Consider the following 18,454-nt stretch of genomic DNA (forward strand, 5'->3'; position numbering starts at 1 on the left):
TAGACATGTCGAAATTGCAAATGAAGCAGGGATTAAATATCCCACACTTCGTTTCCATAATCATGTCATGGCGTTCTTTTGAAAAAGCGCCATTACGAAAGTAAAACCGCGGTCTAGCCTCAGTTTTTCGAAAACGGCAGGCTTTTTCCAAAGATCCTGTAAACCTCATTTTTTGAGGAGTCACTTCAGTAGTCTCTGAATCCAAGCAGTTTAAGTGACTTCCACCAGTTCATTGGTGTGATTTTCTTTAAAACATTATCAACAAACATATATTTATTGAATAGTTCACCCTTAGCTCTGAAGTTTATTATAGTTGGCATTATGGATGGATGATTGTGGATTTGTATGTCATAGCTGTCTCCTCTTTTTCAGCAGTTAAAGTTTGACCCTGGTACCGAGTATTGAGAATATTTGAAAAAAAATGAACTGGAGATAGTGCTTGTCCCATTTGTTGTTTTAATGTTTGTAATTTAACTCTGTCATTGCATAGTTCTTTTTTTTAAAGAAAAGTTCCTTCCAAATTTCAACAGCATCAGCAATAAAATAGCTATTTCCCTGCCTTTTGTTGATCAAGGCTACAGAAATAGGCTTCACGGTACCCGGCATGTGTTCAACATTTCTCTTACGCCCAGTGTTAATAAGTTTGGTTTTGACAGTGCTATCTGTTTTTTCACAATTTTGTTTACAAACTGTCATCAGGTTAGGCCAGTTCTTGTGCTCAAAACAGTCCACTACAGAAGTCCATCGCACATCTTGTGGGAGAGTTAACTTGGTTTCTCCCACTTTTTTTCAGAGCAACTGCTGCACAGTGATTGTTACAATTTCAGTGTTTGCAATTTCATCAACATTAGTCTTTATTTCTGGAATACTAAAGTCCTGGGCTAAAAGGTGCATCAAATGAGCATTGCAATCCTATGTTGTTAGCTTGGGATTCTCTGCACTCTCTTCTAAAATTTCTTCTCTTCAAGGATACATTCGCAGCATGGTCTGTGACCAAGCGGGTTACTAGACATTTGAATATTTTTTTCACAGTTTGTTATAGCTCTTTTGGTTACTACTTGTAAGTATTTTGCTGTGTGTGCATTTCCCGATGTATCAGTTGTTTCTGCAAGGAACAAGTTCCTTTCTTCTGTTATCACACGAGCACATACAACAGGATCATTGTGGACATTGCTCCTCCCATATAAACTCATGTTAACAATTCTAGACTTTTTACAAACTGCTCAGTTTCTCCTTCATATACTTTAGCCAGAAATTTGCCTGGAATATCTGTTTGCCTGGAATTTGCTCTGTTGGGTGGACTATATCGTGGTCTTAATGACTGAACCACATTAATGAAAGCTTCAGAGGGGTAGCTGAGTTAGTCTGTAACGGGAAAAACTTAAACAACAAGAAATAGTGTAGTAGCACTTTAAAGACTAACAAAACATATAGATGGTATCATGAGCTTTCATGGGTACAACCCACTTCTGCACTCCAATCATGTGAAGAAGTGGGTTGTGCCCACGAAAGCTCATGATATCGACATGTTTTGTTAGTCTTTAAAGTGCTATTACACTATTTGTTTTTTAAGTTTTTCATGTTGCTGAAGTGTGGGTTCTCAATAATAGAGAAAGGAGAATTTGATGCATAAACAAACTGGGCAATTTTTTCATCAATAACCAGCAGATTACAAAAAGAGGTACATATCACAAACGTATCTATGGTTGTTTCTGGATGATAGAGATTTTTTTTTCTTTTTGCTGCAAGTGATATACTGTGGCTATGCGACATACACCATGTGACTGAAACACTGTCATTGGCAGATAACTCTGAAATTTTAGGCAATGATGGTGATCTTGAAGATGGATCGTCTTCAGAATCCTGTATGTTGAGGATGGATTCTCCTAAAGAAAATAAGTCAGTGCAGTTATTTAATTATTACCATACTGCTCATTTAGTAATATTAATTGCATTCACTGACCCTCAGTACTACTTTAAAGGTGAAATTGTAAAAGGAAGGTCTGCCTATTTCAGCTGTGTATTTTTTTAATACAACTGCGTCAAAAATGATAGTACCATAGAGTAACAACTATTTTTTGCTCAAACATGAGAATTCAAGAATAGCCCAGAAGGAAGACAGGCAGTCCTTAAGAAAGAATTATGAAATAAAAAAGTTTAGCAACCTGAAGATCCTCCATGTCCAGACATGCTCTTTTCATCATCTTCAACACAGCTTCCTCCTGAGAAGGTACACTTCTCACGAAGTTATTTCATTCGGGCAACTAGGCCTTGCATTTCTTTGTTGCACTACTTGCATTTTGCATACATGCCCGTCTTACCCACAAGTAGAGGAACTTCATTAAAATACTCCCAAACTGGGTCTTTTATACACCCTGCTGCCATTATAGGTTTTCTCTTCTAGTGAGAGAATGGTATAGTAGCGCTCAAATCAATGAAAAGCTACTCAGAAAGATCTTAAGACTTCTGGAATATGCTGCTCAAACGGTTTCAATTTTGTTTCTACTGTCTGTCCCTCCCTTATCACATTTAATTCCAAATTTCTTCTCCTTTACCAGATCTATTCCGTCCCCAACAATCTTCTATTTATTGAACTTTTTAAAACTTTGCACTTTTACAGAGAGTCAAGGGATTGACTGTACACAGTTTTTCAGAGGGACAACAGGGTTGAGCTCTGTTATTTCTCATCTCTCTTTATTATTTACTTAGTTAAACACATTTTTGCTGTTAGCAAGAATGTTAGCTCAGGAGACATTAATCCATAGTTTGGGAACTGTAAAACTAAGCATCTCTGATGGAATCTTCTAGACTGAGCACTGAGTCCCATTGGGTAGATAGAAAGATTAACCTAAATAATCTATACAGAAGCCTCTGGAACCCCATAAAATTGGGTCCCTAATATATGAATTATTGGAACTCGTTTACAAAACTTTTCCTAAATATTACATGAATATATTGTCTCATAATATAGAATTTGAATTTATAGTCCCTATTCCATGATGAGATATCTTTGAGCTATACTGTATCTTAAACTATCTTTAGATAGGTTTTTTTCCTCAAAAAGCATGTTATGAACAAAATCTGATTTAAAAAATTTTTTAATATCAATGATTTTTATCCACCCTGCTAACCACTGTTACATAATTCTCCAGTTTAGCATTTAAGATTTAGCAAAAAGTATGTCAGACAAGGTTTAAATGAATATTTGACCATCTTTTACATAACTTACATTTTTCTTATTGTGGCTGACTTTGCTCTCAAAGTATTTCTGTGTCCTTGTAACTGAAGGCAGAAATCATGTCCAGCTAATGAATTGTTTGCAAAAGTGACATTTTAAGGTTATAGATAAGATTATGATCTGTGCCAAAGGTTGCTCTCTGTTGAGTGTTATCTTAGTATTCATTAGGAGTTCTAATAAAATAAGCCAACCTAAAATTAATCCAGTACTGATAATGGGAGTTATTATAGTCCATTTATTACCGTATTGGGGAATATACTTTGCATTCACAATGGAGTTAGGCTGCCTTCACATTCTGTAGTTCCTTCTCTTCTTAATGTTTATATTTTAGGAGTGGATCTGTGAGATTCAGTGACCTGCAGTGTTCAGGGAGATCAGACTGGATTATCATAATAGTCCTTTCCAACCTTAAAGTCTGAGTCTATGAGACTGCTTTGTCTTTTGTTGGCCCTTTGCCCACTGGCTAGAAAGAATTATTTTATGCATGATCTTACTTCAGCGTCATATCTTTCTCTAACCATACAAAGCTGAGAGTATCACTTCCATATAACTATGAGAGAAGACCCTTATTGAAATTTAGACTATCATGTCTTTTTTTAATTGTAATTTATAGCCGTTTTTAAAACTGCTTATATGGACATGTTTAATGACTAAACCATTTCACATCCTCTGGCTGTCCCATACTGTGTTTTCATCAATTCTGTAATTCTGTTTTGAAAATAAGGTGCTCAGAAGTAAGCACAACATTCTAAATGTGGCCTCGGTAATTTTTATGTGGCTAGATTAATTCCCTTTTGTTTGTCACAATAAGCAGTTAGATATTCCAGAATTGTACAGGCTTTTGTAAGGGTTTCACTCATTCTGTGAAGGATATCCTATTGATCCTTCAGTTAGTCAGTTGTATTTTTAGTATTTGACCTGTTGTGGATATAGTGGCCTTTTGCTTCTTTGTCCCTCAGTTCATTGCCTCCTGTTTGTTTATACTGATACACACCTTATTTATCTAGTGTGCCTACTCTGTCACATTCTGAGAAGGGATGCTTTTTCTTCCTTGGATTCACATCCTCATTAATATTTCAGAAGTACGTTCCATCAATCTACTTCATCTGCCTCTCTTACATTCTTTTATTTATACAGGTAAAAAACCTTGACAGAGCAAATAGAAATGAATTTGGAATTACAGCAGTAACACTGTTAATGTCGAGAATATTTTTCTAGAATATACCTATTTTTGACTCTTCCATCTTTCTAGTGTGAGTTTAAAAAAAAAAAGTTTTCCACCTAGAATTTCTCATGCTTGGTCTCTAGCCAAAGTAAATTTTTTTCTTAAGATTGCATTATTCGTATCTGTACCTATAAGAAGTCAGATTTAAGTAATGAGATTCTTCACTCAGGAGAAGCCTTAACATTAATTTAGTTTAGAAACTTGGAATGTGTACTTGGTTGCCCTCAGTTCAGAGCAGTGCCTTTAAGTACTTTTTAGGAACTGGGGGGCTCATTTTAGTCATTCACTAAATTCTGACAAGTTCAATATAAAAGATGTAGAATCTGGCCTCATGAAATTTTAAATGTTCAGATATCTTTTCAATGTAGGGTAGTGTATTATGAGGCTATGTTTTTACAGCTACTCTGAAGCTGGAGCCCTGAATAAGGCATCTGTGTGCTCCAGTGGTGGGGCTTAAGAGGTGACATGACATCTCTACTTTGTAATCTGCAATGGTTTCTGTTTGGCTTCTCGGTGAAGTTTAAAGTGTGTTTTGCCCTAGGAAGCTCTACGTGGTCTGCTTCACAACTGCCAATGCTGTCACATTTGCCATTATTGGGGATGTTCAAACTATAGTCTCCTTGACGTAATGGATGGGGCTATACTGGAGTATTTTCCATGACGAGGACCCCATAGCTTTGGATTTTGTCATCTCCACTACATCTTGGGTCATTCTGAAATAGCCTGAATTTGTTGATGTTCAAGGTATGTTGCAAGGTCCATCTGTCTGGGCCTTTGAGGAGGAGACTTATGTATGGCTTAGATGTGTAGGGTAGAATTTAAGGCACTGTGAGACCATTGAGCCAGGACTCCTTGCTGGTCACCAGAGCACCCACCTTTAGTTCTTGCTTCTGTCCACTGGCATCTATCTAAATAACTTTTTCATCAGAAAGGGCAGTGGGGTGGAATCTTACACACAACTGTGTGTACCTCTGAGTCTCTTCTCCAGTAGCGCTACTATGAGAAATGCTGAGCCTCTACCAGCCCCCACCCCTCACCAGTTTGATACGTGTTAAGGAGGTGGCAACTATTATACCCTGTGCATGGGTGGGGAGCCAGGTGATGGCAGATGGGAATGTTGCCCTTTAGAAAATGGGATGGCAGAATCCAATACATGAATACACATACATTCAGCACTGAGAAACTCATGAGTCTCTTTCCTCCCTGTGAGCCTCGCGCAGGTGGTATTATGAACCAACCAGCCTTTTTCTAAAGGATGAAGATAACCGAATCTTTATTTTCCTAAGTCCCATGGTACTCGCTTTCTATTAATCAGGCAAAACTAGGTTGATCAGAATGCTCTCTTGAGCATGCAGTTGTAATGAAGTACAGAGCTGCTCATAAGTGTGTCACTAGAGCACAGGCAGTGGACTTCAGCTTCCTGTGAAGGAGATACATACCAGGGTAATTTGCAACCCCTAAAAGCTAAAGGAATGCAGAAAAATGGGCTTTGCTGTAAATTAAGAGAGCAAATTTAAGGGACGGGAGACCGAATAACTGAATTTACGCAAGGTAGGTTGAGCTACTCTCCAGTTGTGCCCGTGTAGGGAATAGTGAATGACATAAGTTATTGCTCCTTCTCATTCAAAATGGGAAGTGACATAAAAACATACAAAATGGCAAGTCACTCTCTAGGAAGGAGTACTGCAGAAAGAGATCTAAGGGTAATAGTGAGCCACAAACTAAATATGAGTCAATGAGGGTGACAGCAAACATCATTCTGGGTTGCATTAACAGGAGTGTTGTGAGCAAGACACAAAAAGTCCTTTTTCCTCTCTACTCTGTGCTGATTAGGCCTCAACTGGAGTATTGTGTCCAAGACTGGGCATCACATTTCAGGAAAGATGCCCAGTATTCCTTGTAGGCATGGTTATTCTGATGACTGCATCTTGCTCTCTCCAGCCCTTAATGTAGAACTCTCACAAAGAGAAATGGCAGCAGGTATCTATATACCATTCAAATTTTAACTGTCTTTCCCATTTGTTTTTCTGGCTTTCTGCCAACACCCCCTGCTAGCTACCTGAGTTTAACCCTTTAGTCATCGCGTGCTGGGCAGCATTCCTCCAATCCATCCCAGTGTGACAAGGAGGAAAGAGAAAAATTATTCTCCTTAACCTCTGAGGATAGGACAAGAAGCAATGGGTTTAAATTGCAGCAAGGGAAGTTTAGGAAAAACGTCCTGTCAGGGTGTTTAAAAGCTGGAATAAATTGCCTATGGAGGTTGTGGAATCTCCATCACTGGAGATATTTAAGAGCAGGTTAGAGAAACATCCATCAGGGATGATCTAGATCAGGGCTACTCAACACATGGCCTGTGGACCACATGTGGCCAGAGACCCATTTGTTTGTGGCCCGCAGTGCAGCTTGGATTTACATGGGGCTCAACACGAGGCCCTCAGGTGGGAGCCAAAACAAAAAAGTTAATTAATATAATGTCTTCTGTTGATATGTGTTTTAGTAGTTAAATTGGTAGACTGTCATTGCTCATTAAAAGTGCTGTCATATGGGTGAAAATTGGGTAAATATTGCATTTTATGAATATCAGCAGAACTAAATTAAATGGGGCCTGTGTATTGTGTAGTCTTGCCTGAATTTTTGTATTCATGCCCATCCGTGTGAAAGAAGCTATTTGCAAGTATATACAACCACACTTAAGTTGTGGCCCTTGGCATGTGCTATTAGTATCATTGTGGCCCCTGGGGTTTCCAAAGTTGAGTAGCCCTGGTCTAGATGGTGCTTGGTCCTCCCATGAGAGCAGAGGACTGGATTTGATGACCTCTGGAGGTCCCTTCCTGGTCCAGTAGTCTATGATTCTTTCCCAGCTGGTGCTGATCTTTTCTGTGCCATTTTATAGGTGGACACTTTTAAGATTCAGTGGTTGAATGGCAGGCACACTGTTCTTGTACATTGGGCAAGTAGAATTGTACACGTGGATGTGTATAACAAGACTATCCATATTTTTTTAAAAAAGAAAAAGCTTAAAAAACAGCTAATAGTCCTGCCAGCACCTTAAAGACTAACAAAAAATGTAGAGAATATCATGAGCTTTCTTGGGCACAACCCACTACTTCAGGTGTATGGAGTTTAAGGGGTCCTAGTTCCAAATAAATAGCATAGAATGAGAGGGGTTGGGGAGGGAAAGGAAAAGAGGAAAAAAATGGGAACCAGATAATCTCAGTGCCTGAGATGATGGATCGTCTGAGATTTAGAGGTTCCAGATGGAGTATAAAATCTCCTATTTCATGGATTAAAGTCAATCTAGACTATTAGGGATTAGGAGGAAACTTTATCTCCAGGGCAGTAGATTATCCTATATCTATGCACCACAGGACTTTTTGTATCTTCCTCTGAAGTATCTGCTGCTGGCTACTGTTTGAAGCAGTATGGTAGTTTTTATGTTAATTAGAAATTGGGTTGGAAGTCTCCTGAATTGTAAATTTCCTTGTGACGCTAATTGCTATAAGACTCTGTGCCGATCACATAATGAAGTTGTATTTGTTTCACTAGTGAATCTGCAGGTATCAAACCACTAGGATAATTTAAAATCTTACATTTGTTAATATTGTCCTCTTTTCTGAACAAAAGTAGATGCCACAGCACTGTCTGTATGCTACAAGACCTAGGGGAAGAGAGTGAAAAAGATTAAAGATCAAAGTCCATAATGCGAGGATCATTCTAAATAATTATTTCCTTGCAACATGACTTTTTCTTTAATATAAGGGTATGTCTACACTAGCTCATTAGTTCGAGCTAGATAGGCAAATGAGAGCAACCGGAGTTGCAAATGAAGCCCAGGATTTAAATATCCCGGGCTTCATTTGCATGTTCCCAGGCGCCGCCATTTTAAAATCCCACTTGGTCTGAACTCTGTGCCCACGGCTACACGCGGCACAGAGTAGGTAGTTCGAATTAGAGATCCTAATTCGAACTACCGTTACTCCTTGTCCCACCTGAGTTTCCAAAAGGAGTAACGGGGATCTCTAATTCGAACTACCTACTCCGTGCCATGTGTAGCCTCGGGCATGGAGTTCAGACTAAGGGGGATTTAAAAATGGCGGCACCCGGGAACATGCAAATGAAGCCCGGGATATTTAAATCTCGGGCTTCATTTGCAACTTCGGTTGCCCTCATTTGCCTGCCTTGCTCGAACTAACGAGCTAGTTCAGCATTTTCAAAACTATGGGCCGTGGCCCGGTACCGGGCTGCGGGAAAAAAATACTGGGCCTCACAATACCTGGTAGCTGCCAGCAGGGCCGGCCTTAGGCCGATTCAGGCCCCCTGCCCTTGAACCCGGAAGTGCTGGCGAGTTACAGAGCCGGGGGCCCTGCTCCACCGATATGTGGAGCTGGGTCTCTGCCCCGGCTCTGGTGGGCGCGGGCCCCTCGCGCTGGCGCCCCCCCCACGCGTCCTCCCAGTAGCAGCGGCGGTGGGCTTGGGCGGAGGGAGAGGGGTGGAAGGAGAAGGGACTTGGGCGGGGGGAGGAGAAGGCAGCAAGGGACAGGGTGCAGGAGAGAGAGACAAATGGCAGGGGGCCAAGTGCAGACAGTGAGGGAAAGGGCAGGAGGGGAGGTGTCAGTTGGAGGGGGGATAGGGTAATGCTGGGAGAGGAGAGGAGAGGGGAAGGGCATTGGGGGCTGGAGGAGGAGGTGCTGGAGAAGGCTTGAAAGAAGGGATGGGCATGAGGAAGGCCAGGATGGAGCAAGTCATGTGAGGGCACAGAGGGACAGGAGGGGAATGGGACAGAGAGTGCTGAGGGGGTGGGTATCAGGGGAAAAAGGGGGCAGGGGCAGTAAGGGAAGGGGGAGGCACCAGGAGGATGCAGGGCTAAGGGAAGGTGCTAGGGGATTCTGGGGTGAGGAGGAGGGGAGAGCTGGCCACCAGAAGCAGCACTGGACGGGGGAATTGGGGCTGGCTGGGGAGATTGGGGGCCGGTGGAAGCAGGGCTGCCGGGGGGTGTGAGGTTGGGGGCAGGGAGCTGGCTGAGGAAGATGTGTGTCGGGGGTGAAGCGGCTGCCGGAAGGAGGGCTGGACGCGGGCAGTGGGGCTGGCCAAGGGAGATTGGGAGGAGAAGCGGGGGGGACCTGGCTGCCCTGGAGGGGTTTGGGGGAAGTGGGGCTGGCCAGAGGTGCAGCGGGGGGAGCAGGGGGGAGCAATGAATTGGCCTGCGGGAAGTAGGACTGACCTGGCCATATGTAGATCTTGGGGCGCTGCCTCTGTTCCCCCCCCCCCCCCCCCCCGGCAAAGCACAAAGCATGAGTTAGTCGGGCGGTAGATTCTATTGTCCCTGCCCCCCTCTCCCCCCCCACAAACACACCCTTGAGTAGTTGCGAACTGTCTGGCTGGTAGACACACTCATGCAGCCTGAGCACATTTACCAGCCAGGCAGTTCGAAACTACAAACTGATACATCTAGTAAGAATACAACTTACTTAGTGAGAAAATACCAGACATGTTATATGTCTGGTATTTTCTCAGTTTGTTTTTTATATGTTTATATTTTTGGGCTGTAAAAAGCAGTACTGGAAAAAAAAGGGTTCCAACTAAAGTAAAAAGTTTGGGAAACCCTGGTCTAACCAGCTTTCTTTTTTTTTCTTACAGCCCATTTATCCAATCCATATTCCTTAACTTGCTGGCAAGAATATTGTGGGTGACCATATCAAAAGCTGGCACTGGGGGTTTTGGGAGGACCAGAAACAACTTATTTGAATATTCATCATTTGATTAACGAATATGCAAATATGCAAATGAACATTACCGGTCCTCCAAAAGTTCGTGAATGGATTTACTGGTCCCCGTTTCAAAAAGTTTGGGAACCCCTGAGCTAGTGTAGACATACCCTAAAGGACTAGGCTTACACCTTAAAAGTGCTTGCACCATTTGAGTCTGTATTTTTAAGTATGTGCCCTCTTAAAATGTAAGCCTTATCTCTCTCCCGTCCAGTATGTGGAAATTGCATTGTAAATTAGTTTAGATGGAGCCAATGTGAAATTTCAGGTGAGGAAGATTTGATACTGTACCACCAGGGGCGGCCCGTGACTATAGGTGGAGTCGGCCGCCGCCTAGGGTGCCACCGCCCAGGAGGGCGCCTGATGATGATGTCAGTCCATTGACGGCTCTGCAGGAGGGGGCGCTGATCGCGCATTCCGCCTGGGGCACCAGCTGCTGCAGCCGGCCTCAGGCCGCTCCTGTGTACCACTAGTCACTGCAAGTACTACAGAAAGGAAACATTGCACTTTTCTTCCTTAAAGACGCTCTTACATGTTGAATTATTAACTAAAGAAAACAAGTGGTTTGATTCAATCACTAACTTCTGAGAATTACAGTATCAGTAGGCTTAAGTATAGTGTGGAAGAGCATCGGGGCAGAGGGGGAGGATTCTTTAATGTAACTAGTGGTTGTTGAATGAAAGGTCTCAATTGGAAGTTTACTTGAGAAGAACAGTTTACAGAATGGGTGACTTCAGAATAAATAATTACCCTTCTTTCCTTACAGCCCAGAGTAGTAAGTATATGTAACACAAGCATATTAAGCCTGTTTCTTTTTCTATTTGCAGCACATTCACAGCTACTTCACAGGCACACTTGGAATTCCTGTCTGGGGTTCTTATGCAATCTTCATTTTAGCCACCCTTTTGATTGGCCTAATCCTGGGTTTGGTAAGACAGCATATTACATTTTAATTTTCCATTTTACAGATAAATGTGAACTTGTTGCTTTGAAAATTGTCTAGAGGTTTTGCTTTACAGTAATTGCTAAAAAAAAAAAGGCAGCAGTAGCAAGGATGTTTTATGTTTAACGAAGGGCTATAAGGAGGCACTTTTCTAATACTTGAAATTAAATGTTTGTTTCAGTGTGTGCATAGTATATATAATGGTTCTAAATTGTCTTAAAGGGCTGCAGGGAAGAAAACATTTCCCATTAATGGCTGTACCTCCTGTAACATTAAGATCTTGATTCTAAATAGCTGGAGCTCTCCAACCACCCAGGCTGGCAGGAAGGTTCCAGCTGTGAGCCTTGTGGGGCAGTCAGTGTCCACGTTGCCCCACGTCAGTTGGTGCAAGCAGAGGCAACTGGTGAGGGGAACCCTGGGTGGGACACTGATCATGTGCCCCCTTCCTTCCCTTCCCTTTCTCCATTCCCTCTCCGTCTCTTCCTCTAGCTGAGGTGGCCCGGGGGCTAGTGAGGCTGGAGGGCCAGTGGTGGCCTTAGGAGTCAACCCGTTCCACCCTCCTCCTCCACACACCCATCACCTCTTTCCAGGGGCTAGTAAGGCACTTGAAAACTCTATAACTTTTTTGGTAGAGAATTTAGTCATTAGCTCACAGTAGCACTGTATCTATCTAATTCCTATATAAAAGAAAGAAAATGTAAATAAATCCTAGACCCACTCAGATCGAATACTAACATGCTGACATCTTGTGGCAAGGCGCTGGTTAGCATTAACATTTTAATACATATTCTTATGTTGTTACTGAATCTCCGGGGAGAGAGAGAGACACTGTCAGGACTCCTGGGTTCTATCTCAGCTCTGGAAGAGGCGTGGGGTCTTGTGGGTTATAGCAGGGAGCAGATACATTTGGGTTCTATATAAGAACATCAGAATGGCCATACTGGTTCAGACCAGTGGTCCATCTAGCCCAGTGTCCTGTCCTCCAACCAGTGTGTTTTCAGAAGGCATGAACAGAAGAGGCAATCATCACATGATCCATCCCCTGCCTCCCATTCCAAGCATCTGGCACATTAAAACTAGGGACACCATTCCTGTCCATCCTGGCTAGTAGCCAGTGATGGACCTATCCTCCTTGCATTGATTTTGTTGGAACCATGTTATAATTGTGATATCTGGGTTGTCAAATTTACCTTAATTGTGAGCTCAACCATAGAACGCATGTAAAAATTCCTAGACTTCACAAAAACCTATAATGACAAATATTGGTAGGAAAAGGCACAAAAGGGAGACAGACTGAATTTGTCCAAACAAAAAGGCCTACTGGTATAACTCAAGGACTGTGCTAAGATCATGCCTGGAAGCGAGAAAATGTAGGACCAGAAATTAAATAATTAAAATTACTGTGTTGGATATTTAGGTTTAATTGGTGAGTAGAGACTGTGGGGGATTGGCTGTTTCATCCCCCACTCTCCTTTGAGGTGTCTCCTCGGGCCCCAGGCCTTTCATTATCCTGATCCTGAGAAATGTCCTGCCTAGAGCAGACCGGAGAGAGAAACCCAGATGACAATGCCATCTCTACTAGCCCCAGTTGAATTGCAAACACCAGCTAGGATCAAATGGGATTGAACTTTTAACAGCAACAGCTCCAGCCCATCTCAATTAATTTCTTCACTTTTCTCTGAAAGGACAGTTATTTTACCATCTTCAGTATCACAAGGGACTGTCAAATACTTTTTTTTTTTTTTAATTCTGAAAACTCTCTCCAGAGAAAAGGAAAGGGATGTTAACATAAAAGCTTTACTTAGTACTTAACATTACACATGCTTTAACAGCCTTTCCTTTTTTTTTAATCTTTTAATAAAAGGTTAAGAGGATTTGTAGTAGTTTGTTTGCCATAGTACTAAGCAGCCATGGTCTCCATATACCAAACCCTGAACCTTCTTTAACACTGTTCGGTGTCAGATAGTGACTGGGTTATGTTGCACTATTGATTCCATTGATATAGTCCATCTAAATTAATACAGCTCCTCTTCAGCACTGTAAAGGGGCCATATAAAACTGTCTTAACTGGACAGCTGAGAAATCACCGGTCATCCCCAAGGTGGTATAGTCTGCATCGTACATACTCCACTCAGATCCCCTAGCATGGGGAGTATGGCTGGAGTAGGAGGCAAGGATGTAGTTGTGTTGTATTCCAATGATCCACTGGCGCAGTAAGTTTCATGAGCTGGTTGCTAAGCAGCATCTGAGTTCCAATTTGTAGCAGGGGCTGGACTGGACCCCTCTCTGGCCTCAGAGATGGCTTAAAGTTGAGATGGGCAAAAGTGCTCATCGCAGGGCGGGATGAGGCTTCCCACGTTTCCCCGCCCTCAGGCCCTGATTGGCCTGGGGGTGGAGAAGCATGCCAAGCCTCTTCTAGGGCATGAGTGCCTAGTGGGAAGGGGGGGCAAAAGGGCTCCCCAAACCCCAATCCAATTATGGTCTGGGGGGGTAGCTCCACCCCTTCCTGCTTAGGCTCCACCCCTTCCAGGGTGGCTTGGGGCTACTTCAGAAATTTTTGAAGTGGCCCCCGGGCAAAAATTATTGCCCATCCCTGTTTTAAAGCCACCTTTTGGACATTTTCCTTTAGTGCTGAGCCTAGATTGCTGGGATTCAGATTGAATAAAGGGTCAGGAGAATTTGATTTTAAACAATAGCAGTTCTTGTATCAAAGCGGTGTATTTATTGTGTGTTTTTCTATCCTGTAATATATAGAAAGTACATTTTGGGCACCAGTGTATAACCTATTCAAAAATTAATGTCCTGTATTATAATTTTTATAATAATTAGATGCCTGTATGTTCTCCTGAGTAGTAAATGTATCCTTGCTAAATGGATGTGAATCAAATGGATGTTTTTATTAGAATCACATCTAGAAAGAAGCAGAATACATTTATTACTCCAAAATGGATGAAGCTGAAAAGTTTCATTTTGTGAATTTGCTTACCATTACTTCTAGAAAAACTGCACTTTGTGACTGACAGGAAGATCTGTTTCTTGAAATACATGGTACTATTTTCTTTTCTTTTTCTTTTTGGTTTTAGCATTCACATAATACACTTTGCAAGAAGTGATAATATAGTATATGCATTTTAAGTCACAATTTACTTCCATAGCAAAGACTAGTTTAATAAACACACAAACAAAACAAAATAAATAAAACCCATAGCAGGACGTGAAAACATTCTATATAAAAATGGTTAATTATCCAGTGGACATAAAAACTTCATAGGTATCACAAAGAAATAAACACTCTGAATCAGCTCTTTACATTAAAGAGCCTGACTTATTAAATGGCAATTGCTGGATATTCCCCTTTCTCTGATTCTCATTTCAACATGCCATACATAAAGGAAGCAGGAGGAAAGGAACTGGCGGTACAAATACCCTATAGCTAGCCACTCCCTTTCAGCATTTTTTTTAGCTTTTTAAGAATGGAAACATGGAATTCTCACTCCTTCTCACTTTTGAAGAAATCCTGCTTCATATTTTGTTTACAGTGAATCTTAAGAGGGCAAAAAAAAAGAGAACATTTAGATCAGGGTGGGGAACCTTTTTTGAGTTGGGGGCCACTGACCTACAGAAAAATCAGTCAGGTGAGAAGCAGGAAAAAACCCCTCAGTGTGGCCCCCAATGAGAAGGAGAAAGGCACTCCCCACATTCCTCTCACGCACCAGAGCCAAGATGGGCCCAGCCTAGTAGATTTTGTGTGCTCTAGCTCCATTGGGAGACAGTGGGGGGGGGGGGGGGAGGTGGAACTGGAGCGCCTGTGCAAGCTCCCCAGTGTTGGGGGGGGGTGAGCCTCAGGGGCCAGATCCTGCCCCTGGGCCTGAGGTTCCCTACCCCTGATTTAGATAAAGGAAGAGGATAAGAAGGAAGAGGTTAAAAAGAAACCTTTAGCTTGGGACTTACCGCTCACTCCGTAGGTTCCCAGCAAAAAGAGGACACAACTGTTTGATTCATGACACTGATGTTCATGTTCCTTTTGTGGAACATGGGCTAAAGTTTCATGCTAAGATTCACTATTTGTAGATTTGGACACGCTGCTTGCCTTGTATGCTAAGCTTACTTCTCTTCTTCCGCCAGAAAACTTACTGAAATAATTACTGAGAGAGCATCACAGTGATTTGATGGTGGGAATCTTCATATTGCACTTGAAATTTTGCTTGAGGAGAACATGCTGTTGCCCTTGCACTATAGCCACAATAACTTAATAATTTAAGTTCTTCATGCCTTTCAGCGGCGCATTAGTATCATTCAGGAGCCTTTTCAGTGCATGTTTGACATCCAGAAATAGCAAAGAACAATTAACAATTGTCATAAAAACTGAATGACAAAGCAGTGAATTTGTTAAAAATGCTGCAACCATCGTTTCTGCCGCTTTGGCTTTCAGTGTATAATCTGTCAATATTTTAAAGACAGTAGTGAAGTGTTTCTTACTGGACATATGTCTCCAGACAGATTTAAGATTTTAAATCCTCTCCTTAATACTATTAGTGAAGAAATAAAGGGAAAATGAAAGGCTTAAGCTAATCAACAGGGCATTATTGTAAGATGCTGGTTGAACAGAGAAATGTGTTCCTACTTACCGCTATTTTTTCTGAGGCTGAAAATAACCTGCCGAATAGTGTATCTTAAGTTTCTGACAGTCATCCATGAATATAGAGGCGTACAAGGAGATCTTTGCTCACGCAACAAAAATGAGAAAGTTGACTTACTGCTTTAATGCAAGCAACCTAAACTTTTAGTGTGTTCAGTGTGCTACTCAAATATCTTTGAGGAAATAGTAACATCAAACACTGCCCTCTAGAGCCCATTGTGGAAGCTTCTTTGGCCATTACCCAGTATTGCTTATTGAAGGAAAAGGATAAATGCTCTAGCTTCCTAGGGAGAGGAATCACAGAAAGTTGTTGGTTTGCATCCCATTCCCATAAATATGCACTAACTGTAAGGAGGCCTTCGATCAAACCTAAACTGCATTTTACACCCAGTATTTCCACAGAGAAGCATTGAATGTACAAAAGCAAGTGAAGACCTGAAGAAGAGCTCTGTACCTTGAAAGCTTGTCTCTCACCAACAGAAGATGGTCAAATAAAAGATATTGCTTCACCCACCTCTGTAATATCTTTGGACAAACATGGGGAAAACACTGCAAAAATCAACCAAAGGAAGTTCAAGAGGGAGGTGACAGATTATAGGCTGATACGACTGTTACCTTATCTGTGGACATGTGGCTTCATTTACTAAGGACCTTTATCTCCTGAGATCACAAGTTTTTCTGTCTTCTGCTCTGGCGCTCATATGTCCAGTAGATTCCTTTGCAGGGTGATAATGGTGCACCATCTAGCAGGCAAATAGAATGATCATGCTGCTATAGACATGATTGTATATCAATGTGCCAGTGTTAAAGATAATTCAGGTGCTCCTATTGTAGGAGAAAGAGAGCCTGAAGCATGGGCCTGGTGCTTAAACCAAAGTAAGTAAAAGCTATTCTATGCAGACGAGCCATGGCAGAAGGCAATGTTTGCCTGCAAGACAGTGTCTTTCGGCACTAAAATTGCCAGCACTAATAAAAGCACATGAAGTATGTAAATATGTTCCATTAGGATAGCACAGGGTCAACCAGCTAAGTACATAATAAAATTTAAAGCAACAAAAATAAAACAGAACAACAGGTAGTGAATGCTTTGGAAAAAGATACAAGTAGAGGCACCAAACGTGTCATTAATATGTAAAATAATACGCACAGTATACATCATAGATGGTTAATTTCTGTCTATAAATGTTGGGGTACCTCACTTAACTCTTCGGCTGGCCTAGGGGGCAATAGTAAATCCATACTGGTAAGCCTTGTTTATTGTCCCGGGTACTAACACACAGGGTTTCAAAGGCCATCTGGCTACCAACAACTATTAATGTGCTTTGTTCAACAGTAAACCTGACTTCGGTTCCTTCGTACCTTATCTAAGTCTATGGTCTTGGTGCTCTTGTGAAGTCTATTATGCTAGCTACCTGCACAGAGCTGGCATAATATACTTAAAAAGCATACAAAGGCGTACTCAATCAAACATTTATCACTAATGGAGCAAAAAACTGTCAAAACGCCACACCAGTAAATCCTAAATTTGCTGTATCGCTGTCCTAAACTGCTAGACATATAATCTGCGACTTTATGCTCATGGATGGAAATTGATTCTTTTTTTGGAGGACAAATCCACCCACCCACCCGCACCTCAGAACACTTCCAGACAGATTCAGTCAGCAAGACGTTCATTCTGGGGGAAAGGCGGCTTGACCAAGAAGCGGGCCTTTAGATTTGGCAATGCTGTGTGCGTCTATCTGCACATGCATACATTTCATTCCTGAATGAAGATTTCTTGCCTGAAGCATCCAGATGTCTGCTAATAGCAGATGATTATCCATTTGGCTCATTTTCATGCCTTTAAAAATGTTACTGCAAGTAACTGAGGAGCCTTACTCTTGCTGAAAGTCAATAGGGCTTAGACTTCTAAATCACTTTGGCACCCTTGAGCATTTTATTCTGTTTTTAAGGTTTGCTTTTTCAAGTGTTTGGTTTTTATTGTAACAGGGTTTAAAAGCCTTGTTTACTCTAGGCAATTTCTTAGCCATTTTAGCATTCCTGTAGACGTGGTACAGCTGTCTTTTAATATTGTCATGTGGTGTTAATGCACCTGTAAGCATCTTGGGCTTATCACTAATTGTTCACTGCTACTATTTGGTATTTTTAAGAAGAATATACCTTTGAGTCACACCACTTTCCTCTTGTGTTGTTTTTTCTTTTCCAGAACTTAATGATTTGTACAGTTTAATAAGCACATTTTCCCGCTCACTGGGACCATCTTTTTTGTATTTTACAAATTTTCTTTTAAAAATTCTCTGGTAAAGTTTTCCTTTCATTTTCTTTTTGTCCAGATAGTCTTCTTAAGTAGAGCTGGTCATGAATTTTTCCACAAAACATTTTTCTGTTGTAAGGCAGATTTGTCAAAACCTAAACTCTTCACTGAAAAGTCAACTTTGATTAATGTCACGTTACAAAATTTTAATGAAATGTTTCAGAATGGTCAAAACATACTGTTTGGCATTTTCTAAATGAAAAGGCTACTTCTTTGGTTTGAAATGACTTTTTATTTCCAAGTGCAATTTAATATATAGTAAAATATTTTAACAAGTTAAAATCTAAACAAAACATTTGAAAATTGTTGAAAAAAATGTTTTTCCCCTAG

The 18,454-nt window shown here is 41.4% G+C and overlaps 1 protein-coding gene and 1 long non-coding RNA gene across 10 annotated transcripts in view; one reads left to right on the forward strand and one right to left on the reverse strand.

Annotated features, from left to right (window-relative positions):
* The window catches only part of TMX4 (thioredoxin related transmembrane protein 4), a 47,406-nt gene that overhangs the window by 20,665 nt on the left and 8,287 nt on the right, over positions 1-18,454 (forward strand). The window contains exon 6 of the mRNA XM_075925715.1: positions 11,056-11,157. Within this exon, the coding sequence (XP_075781830.1) occupies positions 11,056-11,157 (102 nt within the window). The remainder of the gene's footprint in view (positions 1-11,055; positions 11,158-18,454) is intronic.
* LOC142828080 (uncharacterized) overlaps positions 1-18,454 on the reverse strand; it is a 61,180-nt gene that overhangs the window by 13,392 nt on the left and 29,334 nt on the right. For 3 of the 9 annotated variants that reach the window (XR_012903040.1, XR_012903038.1, XR_012903043.1), the window contains 2 exons: positions 16,426-16,553; positions 1,588-1,886 (listed from right to left, as the gene is read on the reverse strand). This is a non-coding gene — a long non-coding RNA (uncharacterized LOC142828080). Of the gene's footprint in view, positions 1-1,587; positions 1,887-8,053; positions 8,122-10,575; positions 10,714-16,425; positions 16,554-18,454 lie in introns of those variants that run through there. The other 6 variants (XR_012903041.1, XR_012903042.1, XR_012903039.1 and 3 more) reach the window with 5 other exon arrangements.

Source organism: Pelodiscus sinensis, chromosome 3 (assembly GCF_049634645.1).
Source record: "Pelodiscus sinensis isolate JC-2024 chromosome 3, ASM4963464v1, whole genome shotgun sequence".
NCBI classification, from domain to species: Eukaryota; Metazoa; Chordata; order Testudines; family Trionychidae; genus Pelodiscus; species Pelodiscus sinensis.